The 15,502-nt window shown below is 66.6% G+C and overlaps 1 protein-coding gene across 3 annotated transcripts in view; it reads left to right on the top strand.

The window, feature by feature from the left end:
• COL6A2 (collagen type VI alpha 2 chain) overlaps positions 1-15,279 on the top strand; it is a 33,015-nt gene extending 17,736 nt beyond the window's left edge. For 2 of the 3 annotated variants that reach the window (XM_082719766.1, XM_082719765.1), the window contains exons 4-28: positions 43-63; positions 411-476; positions 1,158-1,211; positions 1,297-1,341; positions 1,601-1,627; positions 1,830-1,856; positions 1,939-1,983; positions 2,447-2,500; positions 2,873-2,935; positions 3,466-3,528; positions 3,801-3,890; positions 4,502-4,564; positions 5,291-5,353; positions 5,509-5,571; positions 5,950-6,012; positions 6,276-6,326; positions 6,657-6,692; positions 6,969-7,031; positions 7,125-7,187; positions 7,381-7,416; positions 7,593-7,638; positions 7,836-7,988; positions 8,198-8,650; positions 8,802-8,840; positions 14,119-15,279. In XM_082719766.1, coding sequence (XP_082575892.1) covers positions 43-63; positions 411-476; positions 1,158-1,211; positions 1,297-1,341; positions 1,601-1,627; positions 1,830-1,856; positions 1,939-1,983; positions 2,447-2,500; positions 2,873-2,935; positions 3,466-3,528; positions 3,801-3,890; positions 4,502-4,564; positions 5,291-5,353; positions 5,509-5,571; positions 5,950-6,012; positions 6,276-6,326; positions 6,657-6,692; positions 6,969-7,031; positions 7,125-7,187; positions 7,381-7,416; positions 7,593-7,638; positions 7,836-7,988; positions 8,198-8,650; positions 8,802-8,840; positions 14,119-14,717 — 2,346 coding nt within the window. In that variant the 3' untranslated portion in view covers positions 14,718-15,279. Of the gene's footprint in view, positions 1-42; positions 64-410; positions 477-1,157; positions 1,212-1,296; positions 1,342-1,600; positions 1,628-1,829; positions 1,857-1,938; positions 1,984-2,446; positions 2,501-2,872; positions 2,936-3,465; positions 3,529-3,800; positions 3,891-4,501; positions 4,565-5,290; positions 5,354-5,508; positions 5,572-5,949; positions 6,013-6,275; positions 6,327-6,656; positions 6,693-6,968; positions 7,032-7,124; positions 7,188-7,380; positions 7,417-7,592; positions 7,639-7,835; positions 7,989-8,197; positions 8,651-8,801; positions 8,841-11,853; positions 12,965-14,118 lie in introns of those variants that run through there. The other variant, XM_082719767.1, reaches the window with a different exon arrangement.
• The last annotated feature ends 223 nt before the right edge of the window (positions 15,280-15,502 follow it).

The raw sequence follows: 15,502 nt of genomic DNA, 5'->3' as shown, positions 1-15,502 counted from the left end.
CTGGCTCTGGCTAAGTAGCATTTTTTTCTGTCTTTTCCACAGAAACATGAAGCCTATGGAGAGGTGAGAGGCGTTTTCCGGTCCTGCCGCCCCGGCCGGGTGCTGCCCGCTGGGACTCTGAGGCGCTGACCTGGCAGAGATGATGACCGCCCCAGCCCCTGCTGCCCCCGGGGGTCTAGGACAAACGGGAGGAGGCCAGGAAGCAAGACCCCTTGGTCCGCCCAGAATCGGACGAGGGCCTTTGGGTTCGGGGCCTCCTGGGCGCCTCCCAAGTCTGCTCCTCCGTCGGGCCCCGTGCTCCCGATGGCCCACGGCCCAGGGGTCCTCGGCGCGCACCAGCTCCCTCCCTGGCCCCCCACCTGGGGCTCTCCCTGCCAGCCTTCCCCAACACCGCTTGCTTCTTGTTTCAGTGCTACAAGGTGAGCTGTCTGGAGATCCCCGGGCCGCTCGGCCCCAAGGGCTACCGCGGACAGAAGGTAAGCCGCCCGGCCCAACCGCGGGGTCCCAGCGGCCAGGAGGCCCCCGGCATCTCTTCAGCTCCAAACCTGGGGCCACATGCGCCCAGGACAGTCTCAGCCCTCTGAGCCTGGGAGAACTAAAACCAGTTTTTGTCTCCGTCCTCTTTAATGGCGTTTTGAGAAAAGCAGGAATGCGTTTTCATTCTTAGCTTTGCCGTGGCAGCTCTGGTGTAGGGAAACTCGCCGGGGCAGGAGACCTGGAACAGGGTCCTGCCAAAGCACCCGGAGCTCCCACTCCCACACTCCTTACGGGGCCCACTGCCGGGGCGTCAGACACCCCGCAAGTTCGGTCAAAGGTCGGACGTGATGGCAGAGGAGGGGAGAACCTCTGGGCAGATGAGCCCGTCCCTACGCAGCTCCGTTTCCCTCTAGACCAGTAGGAGTGTAGATGCCCACCCCCAGGTCCCCAGCTAGATGCCCCCCCCGTGACACTGCCACCTGCCACAGCCCAGGCATGGAGGTCCCCGAGGAGGCAGCTTCACAGACGTGGCCCTGCCATGAGGGAGGGGCGCGCACGAGGATATCTGAAGGGACACAAAGGAGCCCCCAAAACAAAACAGGACACACCAGCTCCGAAGCCTCTGCCCGCCTACCTGCTTCCTGCTCTAGTTTACTCCTTTCTCCGTGATCTGCGTTTAGGGTGCCAAGGGCAACATGGGCGAGCCAGGAGAGCCTGGGCAGAAGGGACGACAGGTGAGTGTCCTCCACACCCCTCCCCCGTAGGCGCCAGGTTCCCAGGACTGGGGCTCAGCTGTGGCTCTTTGTTCTTTCTCCATAGGGAGACCCAGGCATTGAAGGCCCCATTGGATTCCCAGGACCCAAGGCAAGTCGCTGCCAGCCCTGCGCCCGTGACTAGGGGTCAGGGGAACAGGCCAAGGGCTGTCTGTGCCGGGTGGGGACTGGCCCACAGGGTCAGGTTGTCTCCAGGCCACCCACCCCCTTCATTCCCAGGGCAAGAAGCCAAGAGCCTCGGGATCTTGAATGTTGTCCCTGAACTGAGCCGGGACGGCTGCCCCTGCTCGCCCCCGATCTGGGGCGCACACACCCCCAGTAACGCCGCTCTTCCTTTCTTCCGACCTCAGGGTGTTCCTGGTTTCAAAGGAGAGAAGGTGAGACTGTGACGTGGTCCCAGAGCCCAGCAGCGTCCGTCAGCGCATCGTGGCCCCGATGGGGCGCCGCATCTGGCGTCACGGAGGGGCGCCCTCTCTGGGGTCCTCTGGCCTCTTGCTTGGTCTGAGGCAGACCTGGCCCCCGGAGGCAGAGGCGTCTGTGGGACTCCAAGCTAACCGGCCTCCCTTTCCTCCTGCACAGGGTGAATTTGGAGCCGACGGGCGGAAGGTGAGCAGATCGTCTGGGCCGGCGGGCGGGCACCCCACCTTCCCGCCGCCCCAAGGCTTGACCATCACACCTCTCCCTCCAGGGGGCTCCCGGCCTGGCCGGCAAGAACGGGACCGACGGACAGAAGGTAGAGCGCGTCTCGGGCCCTCCCCAGGCCAGGGGCACCGCGTTTCTGGCTTAGGAGGGAGCAGAGCCTCCCCGAGACCCTTGGGTCCTTACCTGGGGCCTTTGGGGCCCCTGGCCACTGCCCACAGCCTGTGGCTGGACGGCCCCCACTGTCACCTAGCCAGGGACACAGGACAGATAAGAGCATGGCTCGAGCCAGCGTGGACATTTGCTTCTGAGGACGGGCTCTCGGGGGTCTCCAGCCTGGGCTCTGGAAGCCCAGATCCGGCCAGGGGGGGGCAGGGGGGGCTCATGCTCCAGCCACATCCCAGGGACCTGGTCTGCCACCCGCAGAGAGGCTGCCGTGCCGTCCAGCCCCTGAACACACAGCTGGGTGCCCGCTGGGAAGGACACAGAGGGGACCGCCCCCGCACATTCGCCCGTTGGTGCGCGACCCTGACCTTCTGCTCCCTCTTCTCCTCCAGGGCAAGCTGGGGCGCATCGGGCCTCCTGGCTGCAAGGGAGACCCCGGGAGTCGGGTAAGGCCAGCTCGGGCTCCAGGAGATGCAGGGTCTTGGCAGGGAGTGGCAGGGCAGGGTGGTGGCCAGCCCCTCGAGCTGCAGTGAGGAAGCAGGGAGCCACTTGGCGTGGCCCCTCTCTGCAGCCTCTCTCCTGCCCGTCCCGTGTCCCCACCCAGGGTTCAGCCAGAGCTGCGGCCTCATGATGAGGAAATACTCTCGGGGCTTCTGGGGCAGGCTGGGGCGGGGCTCCCGGGCGTCCTGACGGTGGCTTCTGGAAGCCCAGACCCAGGGGAGCACTCGGTCCACCGGGCTTCTGCTCATCGGGCCCCAGGAAAGCCCCGCACAGCTCTGGGCAGCAGCCTGGGACAGCCCTGTCACTCTGTCTTGCAGGGCCCGGACGGATACGCAGGGGAAGCCGGCAGCCCTGGGGAGCAAGGGGACCGGGGCATCAAGGTAGGCTGAGGGCCAGGTGATGGCCCTTTGAGGGCAGCGCCAGGCTCTGGGGGAGTGCAGGGGCCAGCCCGGCCAAGAAGCCACTCAGAGAGGGCCTGTCCCTGCAGAGTGGCCCTCGGGAGTAGGAGGCCTGGGGACGCCCTGCCTCAGGGGTGCTGGGGCGCTCCCTCCCAGGGGCTGCGGGTTCCTTGCCCAAAAATGCCAGTGTGTGGCCAGCTGAGGACCGTGTGTCCGGTCAGGCAGCTCTGCGGTGCCCACGGGGCCCCAGCCATGAAACCACCGTCCTCCAAGGCCTCGTGGGGTCCCTCTGCCAAGCTCTCAGGCGCCGTGGCTGTTCCGCGTCCACCCTGCTGGCTGCCCAGGCCTCTGGAGGAGCAGGACGACAGCCCCTCCCAAGAAGGCAGCCCCGTGGACGGGCCCGGGTCTGATGAGCTCCCCATGCAGCCACGCGGGCCCAGCCCCTTGCAGCTGGCTCCTGCCTGTTGCCAGCGTCTCAGGGATGGGAGGCTGATCTCTCCAAACTCTCCCAGGGAGATGCTGGCCGTCCGGGACGCCGAGGACCCCCAGGAGACAACGGGGCCAAAGGGAGCAAGGCAAGTGCCCCCGGCTGGTCGCTGCTCCCCCTCCCCCACCCCAAGCCACATGCCAACCGCGTGCACCAGCACAGATGGGGGAGGAGCAGTAATACAACGGCACCTTGGCCAGCCCTGGGCTCTAAGCACGCGGCCAGGCCCTCCGCTACTGGGGGACCCCGGCAACCCCAGTCCCTGAGGCGGACTCGGTCCCACGCAGCGGCAGCGGGGCTGGGGGTGAGGACACTCCGCAGGGCACTTCCTTGTGGGGCTGACATGGCTCCTCCCCCCAGGGTTACCAAGGCAACAACGGAGCCCCGGGAAGTCCTGGCGTGAAAGGAGCCAAGGGTGGACCAGGGCCCCGAGGACCCAAAGGCGAGCCTGTGAGTTCACACTCTGCCCCCACCAGTGCCTGGGGCCCAGGGCTCCGGGCGGGCTGGCCAGGGCGGGCTGTCCCTTCTGGGCCTGGCCCACCTGCCTCACCCCTCCTGCACACACCCTGCTCTGGGCATCACCAGTGAAGCATTCCGGGTAGGGCAGAACCCCTGCTGGCCGGGCCCGGGCTCAGCTGCTCCCCTGCCTGGCGACCGGCCTCGTGCCCCCACGTCGCCCTCCCAGCAGGATGCTCCGAGGGCTGAGCACAGACTCGGGCGCACACTCTGTGGGTCCCCCACGGCAGCCTGTCCCTTGTCTCAAGGCAGGGGGTCCCTCGAGGGGGAAACACCGTGAGCCCTGGGGCCCGGAAGTGGACGGAGTGACCATGCTGATTGCTGGTCCAGGCAGGGCCCCGGTCACATCAACTAAAACCCCTAATTGACCTGGTCTCACACGCTGACTAGGAGCCCCTCACGTCCTAAATCCTTGGTGGCAACTTAACTTACCCAACAGAGGAGCAGGCCCCTCCCCCAAAGCCCGTGTCCGAGAGAGGAGACCCGAGCACGGGGTCCCCACGTGGCCCCACCATCAGGCCCCCCCACATACCTGTTCTCCGCAGGGGCGCAGAGGGGACCCAGGAGCCAAGGGCAGCCCAGGCAGCAACGGCCCCAAGGGGGAGAAGGTGAGTGTCTGGGGGGTGCCGTCGGCTGTTTCTGCACCGGGGTCTCCCCGTGGGGTCAACAGGGTCCTGGGACGAGGGGCCACCAACAATGTCCCCACTGTGGTCCACCCGGAAAACAAAAGAGACCCCCAGGGGTGCCTGGGTGGCTCTGTCGGTGAAGCGTCTACCTTCCACTCGGGTCTTGATCCCAGGGTCCTGGGACAGAGCCGCTGCTCAGTGGGGAGCCTGCTTCTCCGTCTGCCCTTCCTCCGCTTGTGCTCTCTCGCTCTTGCTCTCCCTCAAACAAATAAAAATCTTTTTTAAAAAAAGGACCCCTGGTACCTGGCCTCTGCTGGGGGCGGAGGCACCCCCCGCAGGTTCTCAGACAGTGACCCCCAACCATACTCCCTGCTGAGGGGCATGGGCAGGGTAAGGCCGTGAGGGTTGTGCATGGCTCCCTACATGAGGGCCATGCACTGCTGGGCAGGCTGCGCACTGCTCCACCCAGCAGTTCCTCACAGTAGCTGGCTCAGGATGTCTTTGTCTGTGGTAAATCTGAGGCCAACAGTGCCCACCGGATGTGGGTCGAGGGCTTGAAGGAGGGGCTGCCCCTCCGGGAAATGCATGGCAGTCCCTTCCCTGGTGCAGGAGACCACGTAGGTGTCACCCTTTCCAGGGAGTTAAATGAGCCCCTCCCCTCCCCTGCCCCTCCACATGCCCAAGACTGACTCTGCCCCTTCGTTCTAGGGAGACCCTGGCCCTGAGGGTCCCCGGGGTCTGGCCGGAGAGGTTGGCAACAAAGGAGCCAAGGTAAGTGAGGCCACGCGTCCGCGGGGCAGGGAGCCACCCAGCTTCCCGGCTAGTGGGGGCTACCGAGGACCCCTGGCCCCTCCCTGCCCAGCAGGGACACCCCCCTATTCCCGCCTAGTTTCCAGTGATTGACAGCGGGCTCTCCTTCTTTCCAGGGAGACCGAGGCTTGCCTGGACCCAGAGGCCCTCAGGGGGCTCTCGGAGAGCCCGGGAAGAAGGTCGGTAGCAGGACACCCGGGAGGGCCCTGTGGCTCCGGGGCCCAGGCCCCTTCCTGCCCTTCAGTCTCACACCCCCCCATAGTGCTGCGTGGGTCTCCCGTCCCCAGGACACGGTTCCCATGACACACTTGGGCATTAGTGCTGGAGGTGGGGGGGGCACCCCGTGCACCTCACACGGTCATCCTGCCCTGAGGGGTCCAGCCGCATCAGGAGGGGCCGCAAGGGGGAGGCGAGGCGCGGGGCCGGGGAGCCAGGGCGGGGCACCTAGAGGAGGCGAACCCCGGTAGCCCAGTCCCCAGAGGACAGCAGGGACAGTGGTAGCATTGCCTGGAGTGGTCCGCGCTCGCCTGTGCTGACTCGGCGTCCTCGGCCCTCAGGGACCTCGGGGAGACCCCGGCGACGCTGGTCCCCGTGGAGAGTCAGGACAGCCTGGTCCCAAGGTACGTTCCCTCCCGCTCTGGGCAAGACCGGCCTCGGGGACTGAGCCCTGCTCGGTTCTCAGGTAAGGCTGCCAGGAGCACGGCAGGCCCAGCTCCCTTGGCACCGGGAATCCGGGGGGCCGGGCAGCCCCTCTATTCTCTGCACACGGAGCCGCCGACCAGCAGCCCAGCCCCGTCTGTCCTGGTCCTCGTCCTCGGCGCAGGCCAGCCTGGCCCCTTCCTTTCCCACTGGACCCTCCCTGACCAGTTTCCCCACCCTGCAGGGGGACCCCGGCAGGCCTGGATTCAGCTACCCGGGACCCCGAGGAACGCCCGTAAGTCTTGGCAGGAGTTGGGGGGCCCTGGGAGGCCCTGACGGTTCCCACTAGTTCCTGCGAGGGCCTCGCTCCTGGGGCATGGGACGAGGGCGCGTGGGCCTGGGGTCACTCATCGGATGCAGAGCCCCAGAAATTGTCCCAGACACGGGCCAGTGGTGTGGTGTTCACCCACAGCACTCACGGCTTCATACGGATTGTGAAAACTGAGACCACCCAGGGGGCAGGAGGGGCTTCCAAAAATCTCGGGTCCCCCGAGAGCTGGCTCCCGCCCCAGGGCAGCCCTTCCGGCCCCACGCTGAGTTACGGTGACCTGTGCTTGCTTCCCAGGGAGAGAAGGGGGAGCCCGGCCCACCCGGTCCTGAGGTACGTCTGTAGAGGCCTCCGCACCCACGGGGGCGGCCTGCACGCCCCTCACCCACCCTTGGCCCCAGAGAGCTTCCTGAGCCGAGCCCTGAGCCTGCTGGCCGCTCTCCTGCCGAGTCCCCCCAAACCCTGCCGCGTACCCCATCCGGCTGCCCGGCGCGGGCTCTTCTGACCGAAGCACGCCCGCCCCGGACTGACTCCCTAGAGGTCTTGCCTGGGGCAGGGGGGGCCTTGCCAAGCACCCTGCCCCAGGCTGACCCGTGTCCTGTGTCCCAGGGGGGCAGAGGTGACTTTGGTGCCAAGGGAGAGCCCGGGAAGAAAGGCGAGAAGGGCGAGCCTGTGAGTACCCGGGGCGGAGGGCGTGGGGGCCGCGGGGTGTGCGGGAGGGTGCGGGGTCGAGGCCGCCGCCCACCGGCTCTTCTCGCTCCTCAGGCAGATCCCGGTCCCCCTGGCGAGCCTGGCCCTCGGGGGCCGAGAGGATCCCCAGGACCCGAGGTAGGTCCGCTGCTGGTGCCTCCAGCCCTCCGGTCTAGCCTCGCTGAACCTCAGGGTCATGCTGCGGAGGGAGGCGGGGTCAGTGCGGGGCGGGGGTGGGGGGGGTGGGGGGGGTGGGGGGGGGCAGGGGCGGGGCTGCCCAGCCCAGACACCAGACACAGGCCGCTTCTCAGCGCCACCCTTCCTCCTCCAGGGAGAGCCTGGCCCCCCTGGAGACCCCGGCCTCACGGTGAGTATCGGGCAGGGGTGGAACCCGCGTCCCCGTCCCTCCCAAAGTAGGGAAGCAAGGGCAGCCCTGGGAGCTCGGCGGCCGAGGCCAGCAGGAGCGCACAGACTTCCCGAAGCCCCTCTCCGCCCGTCCGGGGCTCGCTTTCCTGGCTTGGGCCTGACGCCCCCGTGTTGCAGGAGTGCGACGTCATGACCTACGTGCGGGAGACGTGCGGCTGCTGCGGTGAGTCTCGGCCCCACATGGCGGCGGAGCTGGAGCCTCGTGTCCTTGGGGGGCTCCCGTCCGGGGGTCGGGTCGTCCCTCTGCGTCACGCCCTCCCGCTCCTGCACCCGACTGTGGGCCCCGGGCGTGTGTCCCCAGGCCGGGGGTCCGCGCACACCGCCGCCTCTCCTCGCCCTGACCCTGCACCCGGCCCGCAGACTGCGAGAAGCGGTGTGGGGCCCTGGACGTGGTGTTCGTCATCGACAGCTCGGAGAGCATCGGCTACACCAACTTCACTCTGGAGAAGAACTTCGTCATCAACGTGGTCAACAGGCTGGGGGCCATTGCCAAGGACCCCAAGTCAGAGACGGGTCAGCTGTGCCTGTGGTGGGCGGGGCGGGGGGGCGGGAGGTCCACGCATGGGAGGGGGGCCGGCGGGCGGACAGGTGTCAGCTTTGCTCAGAGCCACAGGGGTGCAGTGGGGGGGTGGGGGTTAGGGGCGCAGGGGTGGGGGCCGGCGTGCTGGGGGTTGGAGCCGCGGGGGCCGCAGCCGCACCCTCATGCCCGCCCTCGGCCGCAGGAACCCGCGTGGGCGTGGTGCAGTACAGCCACGAGGGCACCTTTGAGGCCATCCAGCTGGACGACGAGCGCATCGACTCGCTGTCCAGCTTCAAGGAGGCCGTCAAGAACCTGGAGTGGATCGCCGGCGGCACCTGGACGCCCTCAGCCCTCAAGTTCGCCTACAACCAGCTCATCAAAGAGAGCCGGCGCCAGAAGACCCGGGTGTTTGCGGTGGTCATCACGGATGGCCGCCACGACCCCCGGGACGATGACCTCAACCTGCGGGCCCTGTGCAACCACGACGTCACGGTGACGGCCATCGGCATCGGCGACATGTTCCACGAGGAGCACGAGAGCGAGAACCTGTACTCCATCGCCTGCGACAGGCCCCAGCAGGTGCGGAACATGACCCGCTTCTCCGACCTGGTGGCCGAGAAGTTCATCGACGACATGGAGGACGTCTTGTGCCCAGGTGAGCGGCGGCCTGTGCAGCCCGGTCCGCGCTGCGGAAGGAGGACCTGGGGAGGGCAGAAGGGGCGGGGGGGGGTCGCTGAGGGCGTTCGGCCCCTGTTCTGGCCAGCGGACACTGACCGGTACCCCCCGGCCTCTCTCCTTGCTCCTAGACCCTCAGATCGTGTGCCCAGACCTTCCCTGCCAAACAGGTAACTCGGACGGTGCCAAGCCCCCCACCCCAGACTCAACCAGCCGGGGCTGGAGAGGAGGGGCTGCTGCGGGACCCCCCCCCCAGCGAGAAAACTTTAGATGGGCGACTCAGCCCCAGGACCCTGGCACGTCTGCGGAGGGGCTGGGAGCGAGGTTGGCCGTCCTGAGCCCCCCAGCCCCTCCGAGCCCAGCGCACTCTGGACAGGTGCGCTCCTGTCCGCACCTCAAAGCCTTGTGGTGTCCCTGACCACGGCCCGGGAGGGACAGACATCCTAGAACCATCTCAACCACCCCCGGTGGGAGCCCGGGACGTGGCGCACCAGGTGACTGGGGACGTGGCGCACCAGGTGGCTGGTGAACGCCGTGGAGGGAGGGAGCGTGGCCTCCGTGGCCACCGGCAGACGCTCACTCCCAGCCTCCGCGGCCCAGAGCTGCGGTCTCTGAAGCAGAGCCTGGTGTGTCGGGGGCCTGGGCCCCTTGCTCGACACGGCTACTTCTGGGCTTAAGGCTGCTGGGGACACGCGGAAGCTGTCCCTTGGTACTGTGGGTCAGGGAAGGGGGCGGGAGGCTCCGTGGGCCCCAAGCCGCCGCCCCCAAGGCTTTGTGGCACAGGGGCTGGGGCCACGGGGCCCGTGGAGCTGCCGGTGTGAACTGGGAGCTGAGGTCTCCCCTCAGCGACCCCACCCCGCCTGCCGGGGTCCTGGGACCAGCACTGGGCCCTCCGGCTGGGACATGAGCACCAAGCCTGGGTCCTCCCAGGAGCTGGTGTGGCGTCGGCCACCGTAGCAGGCAGGCCAGGCTGTGCTGGCCAACCCAGGGGGGACACAGATAAGAACCGCGAGGCCCGTGCCCACACCATCGCCTGCCAGGCGCAGTTGACATTTCCGGGGCCTGCATGCTGGCTCCTCACGGAGCATCTGGTGGGCCCCCTGGGCAGGTACAAAGGAGCAGAGGTGGCTTGAGGGAAGAACTGTGTTGAGTTGGGGGCAGGGGTCCCCACACTTGTCCTGACAGAGAATTTCCCAGGAAATGGTCATCGCGGTGGTCCCACACCATGGCTGCTGTGAGCTCTGCTTCAGTCTGCGCACTGCCTGGGCCTCGGGCCCCTCGAGTCCTCCGAGGATGGCTGTCTGCAGTGCCCAGAGCTGCCCAAACCCCAGGTGCCGGCCTGAGATCTGGGCTGGGAGGTCTCTGCTGGAGGCCACACTGAGCAGCCATACACCGGCCCGCAGGACACCCCGGTCACCCACAGTGGGTCCCACAGTCAGGCTGGCCCCCGTGGACAGACCAGACCTTGTCCAGGGCCCAGCAGGGGCCCAGTGTCCTCAGCCCAATCTCGGTGGGGAAGCTTCCAGTTTCTGACCCCTGAGCTCAACGTCAGCCAAGGTTTTCCACCGACGAGCCCTGTCAAGTTGCTAGTCCCCCTCTTCTAGTTACGGAGGACGCGTCCTGAGTGAGTGTGGGCTCGGCCACAGGCTGCCTCCGCGGTTAGGGTTAGGACACTGTGGTTTTCCGCTTTGCCGTGTTGATGCGATGGAGGACGTTGGTTTCCGGAGGCTGAGCCGACCTTGCCGACCGGGATAAATCCTACTTGCTCGCGGCGTGTAAGTCGTTCTGTGTGTGGTGAGGCTTGATTTGCTCGTACCCTGCTGAGGACTTCGGTGTCTATGTTCCTGAGAAGGGTCTGGCCGCAGCTCCCTTTCCTGTGACGTCTCCGTGGGGTCTGGCTGTGAGTCTGACGCTGGGCGCTGGCGAGCGACCTCGCTTCCCCCGAGCCTCCAAGACCCGACAGTGAAAGGGAGTGGCCTCCCAGGAGACCCTGGCCCACACTCACAAGTTTACCCTTTACAGTGACAAGAATTTCCAGGTTTCTTAGACGTTGTGACCAGGGAGGAAAAAAGCAGAGGTCGCTGGGGAACGAGATGCCGCAAACCTGCCCCTCGGCGGCTTGGTGTGCGGCTCCCCATTTCGAGACCACAGACAGTGCCCTTTGCTGGCTGGGCACGACCCTGACCTTCTGGCCACTCGGCCCCGTCCACCCAGAGGCCCAGCCGACCCCAGGCTTGGATCCGGCCACTGGGCAGCTTGCTTGATTGAGTCAGAGCCATGATAGTTTCGGGGAGCCACAGAGCTGGCCGGCAGCTGAGGCCGTGAAGGCTGGTCCTGGAGCGTTGCCGTGGGAGTGGGGAGCCCCCGGGTGACCCGAGCCCCGCCTCCCTGGAACAGAGGCAGAGACTCTCCGGGGCGGGCGTGCAGAGGAGAGGCACAGACGGCGGCGTGTGGGCCGGGGTGGGGGGTCCGTGCCACCAGGCTACCTGGCTTGGCTACCTGCCACCCCCCAGAGGAAAAGCAAGCTCTGGGCCCCTAGGGCAGAGGCCGTGGTGCACTGGGAGCAAGGCGCCCGCGGGGTCCGGCCTGCGCTCCCAGGGGGACCGGAAGAGAGAGCGGGAGCCCCGAGGGTGGGAGGCACAGCCGCTCCTGGGTCCTCGAGGGGCCAGTTCCGGGTGGTGGACGGAGGGCGTCTCGAAGAGCAGAGAAGGACTCATCATTGTAAGCTTTCTGGAAACTGTTCTGAGGGGGGCCCAGGGACCTACCTGCCCGTCTCGAGGTTGGGGCTGGAACAAGCCAGGTTGTCCCGGCGCAAGCAGTTTTCCTGGTCAGGTGTAGTGAGGGGGCTGGGGTCCCCCGGGGGCAGAGCCTTGAGCTGCTAGAAGCCGACCCCGAGACCGGTCAAGTCTCAGTGCCACCATGTGTGCCAAGAGTCTTGTGGGGACGCCGAAGGTGCTGCTGGCCCCCACCCCCGCTGTGAGCTCTGGCCCCGCACGCTGACGGGGCGCCGAAGCTCCCCGCCCCCACACCCTTGCTGAGCCTCACAGCCGTCCTCGCTGTGGTCCTAAGTCATCCTGGAAGAGAGAGGCGCCTCGGCTCTCAGTACGCTCAGCCCAGGAGGGCGGCGGGAGGCCCACTCATGCCAGCTTAGTCCCTTAAAGCCTTCTCTGGATGCCCCCGCAGATGGACCGCGGCCTGGCGGCGAGCCCCCGGTCACCTTCCTCCGCACGGAAGAGGGCCCCGATGCCTCCTTCCCCAAGACCATCCCCCTGATCCAACAGTTGCTAAACGCCACGGAGTTCACGCAGGACCCGGCCGCCTACTCCAGGCTGGTGGCCGTGATGGTCTACACCGCCGAACGAGCCAAGTTCGCCACAGGAAGCGAGCGGCAGGACTGGATGGAACTGTTCATTGACACATTCAAGCTGGTGCACAGGGACATCGTGGGGGACCCCGAGACGGCACTGGCGCTCTGCTGAAGCCGTGGAGGCTACCCGCGGGCAGGACTGGCCCGAGCTACCCCACCCAGCCTCTTAGCGACCTGGGGCGGCCGACCGCACACGAAGGGGCTTGAAACAACAGAAGTCTATCGTCTCTCAGTCTGGGGCCAAGAGTCCAAGGTCCGGGGGTGGTGGAGTCACACTCTCTCCAGGGGCTCTGGGGAGGACCTTCCTGCCTCCTCCAGCTCCTGTCTCTGCCGCTGGTGTCACGTGGTCCCTCCTTGGAAACCTGACCCTCCACCCCTTTATAAGGACCTTCTGGTAGCGCTTGGGGCCCACTGGAGAATCCAGAGTAGTCTCAGGCTCGTAATTAATTCTCCCCGCGTCTTTCTTTGCCCTGTAAGGTCATATTCAGTCTTGAAGTTTAGGACACGGCATCTTTGGGGAGGCCATTGTTCAGCCAAAACATAAGAGAGACGAGCAGAGCCTCCCAATCCCCGAACTCCCGGCTTCCCCTGCAGCTCCTGTGCCTGCCGCCACCCCTCGTGCATTTTTTCTCGGCCTCCCTGGTTTTTGCATTGAGGAAATCTGCCCCGAGGCCGGAGCCCCCAACGCGTATCTCTGCTGGTGGTGACTGAGCGCGGGGGCACCCAGCTGGCTTGCTAGACGTGGATTTAAAGCAGAAGCTGCTTTTCATCTGCACGGCTGACAAGATAAGCTACGTCATTAATATAAGCTTCTTTAAAAAAAAATCCTGCCTGCCAGAAGTGTGGCTCTGCCCGCCAGTGGCCTGGCCACCCTCAGACGCTGTGACATCCTAAACATGCTATAAAAGCTGGAAAAGTGTGAAAGCATTGCTGTGGTCCCGTGGCGTGCGAGGGTGACATGCTGCGGCTGGGGCCTGGGCTGAGGCCCTGCTGGTCAGTGCCGGGAGTCAGGACTTCCTCCTGGATGGGGTCCACACCCTCCTGGCCCCAGGGGTCAGCCAACTGGGCCCCATATCCCAGATTGGGGCCCGCAGGGCTGAGAAGCCGGACGCCAGCAGGACGGCCAGTTCCGTCCTCCCCTAGCCCAAGCCGTGGTTGGAGGTGTGGTCTCCAGCACGGCCGCGGCGGAGGGGCCGGGCGGCATTCTGCAGAGGGTGGACCACAGCCCACATATGTGAGGAGTGGGTTTCCAGGCTGTGCTGCAGCACCCACGTCCCCCAGATGCTTGGCCCCCGCCTTGGCTGCAGCCTTGCCCCCAGCACTGCCTGGCAGTCCAGGGCAAGTGACCTCCCAGCGGGAGCAGGGCTCTCCTCAGCTAACAGGGAGTCACGGGAGCTGCTGCCGGGGTCGGGCCACGCCCGTGCTCACCGCCCACCGGAGAGATGTCCAGTCACGGAGAATACAGGCTCCACTCCCCACTGCTTCCAAAGCTGGGACAGACACGGTCCAGCCAGTGTCGGGCAGCTCTGGGACCACACGGAGGAAGGGGGTCATGGCCAAATGTGGGTCTTGGCATCCTGGGGGTTTCAGGACTGGAGGTCTTATGAGATCTTTTTAGTGGATTACAAATGCAAAGACAGCTTCCCCGATCCTCCGTCCCACCCCTTCTGTGGACTGTGGCCCTTTTGGGGTCTCTTTCCTGCCCAGAAGGGCCTGGAGGAGGTGACTGGGCAGAGAAGGTGGAGGGTGGAAATAAGCCTCTCAGCCTTCAGGTTTGGGGCAAACCCTGAAGAGAGCAAAACCAGCAGAGACAGGACAGGCTCCCCAGACCTGGGGCCCACCCCTGGCCCACTGTGGTGGGGGCTCCCGATGGTGGGAGCCTTTGGATGCAACCCCACAACCCCGGGGGGTTCTAACGGCTCCAGTGGGAGGGGTGTGCACAGAGATGGGCGCAGGGCACGGCCAGGGCGGGGTACCAGACGGTGCCAGGGCCTGGAGTGGCCAGGAAGGGGCAGCAGGGGCAGGGCCCGGACGTGGGGCCTCACCCGGGTCACCCGCCCACCACCCCGTTTTGCCCCCAGAGCTGTACGTGGCCCAGTGCACGCAGCGGCCGGTGGACATCGTCTTCCTGCTGGACGGCTCGGAGCGGCTGGGCGAGCAGAACTTCCACAAGGCGCGGCGCTTCGTGGAGGAGGTGTCCCGGCGGCTGACGCTGGCGCGCAGGGACGACGACCCACTCAACACGCGCGTAGCCCTGCTGCAGTTCGGGGGCCCGGGCGAGCAGCAGGTGGAGTTCCCGCTCACCTCCAACCTGACGGCCATCCACCAGGCGCTGGAAGGCGCGCGCTACCTCAACTCCTTCTCGCACGTGGGCGCGGGCATCGTGCACGCCATCAACCACGTGGTGCGCGGCGCGCGGGCAGGGGCTCGCCGCCACGCCGAGCTGGCCTTCGTGTTCCTCACCGACGGCGTCACGGGCAACGACAGCCTGGAGGAGGCCGTGCACTCCATGCGCAAGCAGAACGTGGTGCCCACCGTGGTGGCCGTGGGCGGCGACGTGGACTCGGACGTGCTGTCCAAGATCAGCCTGGGCGACGCGACCGCCGTCTTCCGCGAGAAGGACTACGACAGCCTGGCTCAGCCCGGCTTCTTCGACCGGTTCATCCGGTGGATCTGTTAGCGCCTCCTCCCTCCTGCCAGGTGACCCGGCTTCGGGCCCCCACCTCGCGCTCCCAGCCCCCGGCCCTGCCTGCACCCCGGGCTCCCCAGGCCCGCGGGCACCACCTCCTACCCATGGTGCTACTCAGACTCACCCAGAGGTCCCGCGGGCTGCAGGCTCCATCTCCAGGTGCGGGTGTCAAGTCGGGAAAAGAGGACCCGCCCCACGCGTCCCCAGCTTCTCCAGAGAGCCCCGCCTCCCTGCGCTCCGGTCTGTCTGTCCACACCCTCCCCTCCACGCCCTCCCTGGACCCCAGAGGCTTTGCAGGGGCCTTGTGGTGGCCAGTGCTCCAGACCCTCAGGGACAGCCTCCTGAGGCCTTCCTCAGTCCAGCCTCGTCCCCGGACTCCGCAGCCCCTCTGGTGCCCTCCAGAGGCTCTCTGTGGGCCCCGCCGGCTCTGCTGGGCTTGCTCCCAGGTCCCTGCCTGGCCTTGGGAGGTCCCCTGCCCAGACTGAGCTGTGACAGCAGGCCCTGCATGTTCCTGTCTGCACACGCCCCAGTACAATAAAGGCTTTCAACTGCCGCCTGCTCTCAGCCTCCTCGTGTCTGTGCTCACCAGGGAACCCCACAGGCGCCAAGGAGCCATTGAGACCACTCATGTGCCCCCGGGACTGCTCACGGTGCCCCACCTGACCCGCTGTCCCGGGGACAGGCGCTGGCCCCCGCACCACCCCAAGTGTCAAGGCCGGACGGCCTCAACTGTGGGACCCACGGCTGTCTGGCTGGCCTTGCGCTTAGAACGCTGT

Source organism: Mustela nivalis (assembly GCF_964662115.1).
Source record: "Mustela nivalis genome assembly, chromosome: 1".
NCBI lineage: Eukaryota > Metazoa > Chordata > Mammalia > Carnivora > Mustelidae > Mustela > Mustela nivalis.
This window is presented reverse-complemented; position numbering and strand designations above follow the sequence as displayed.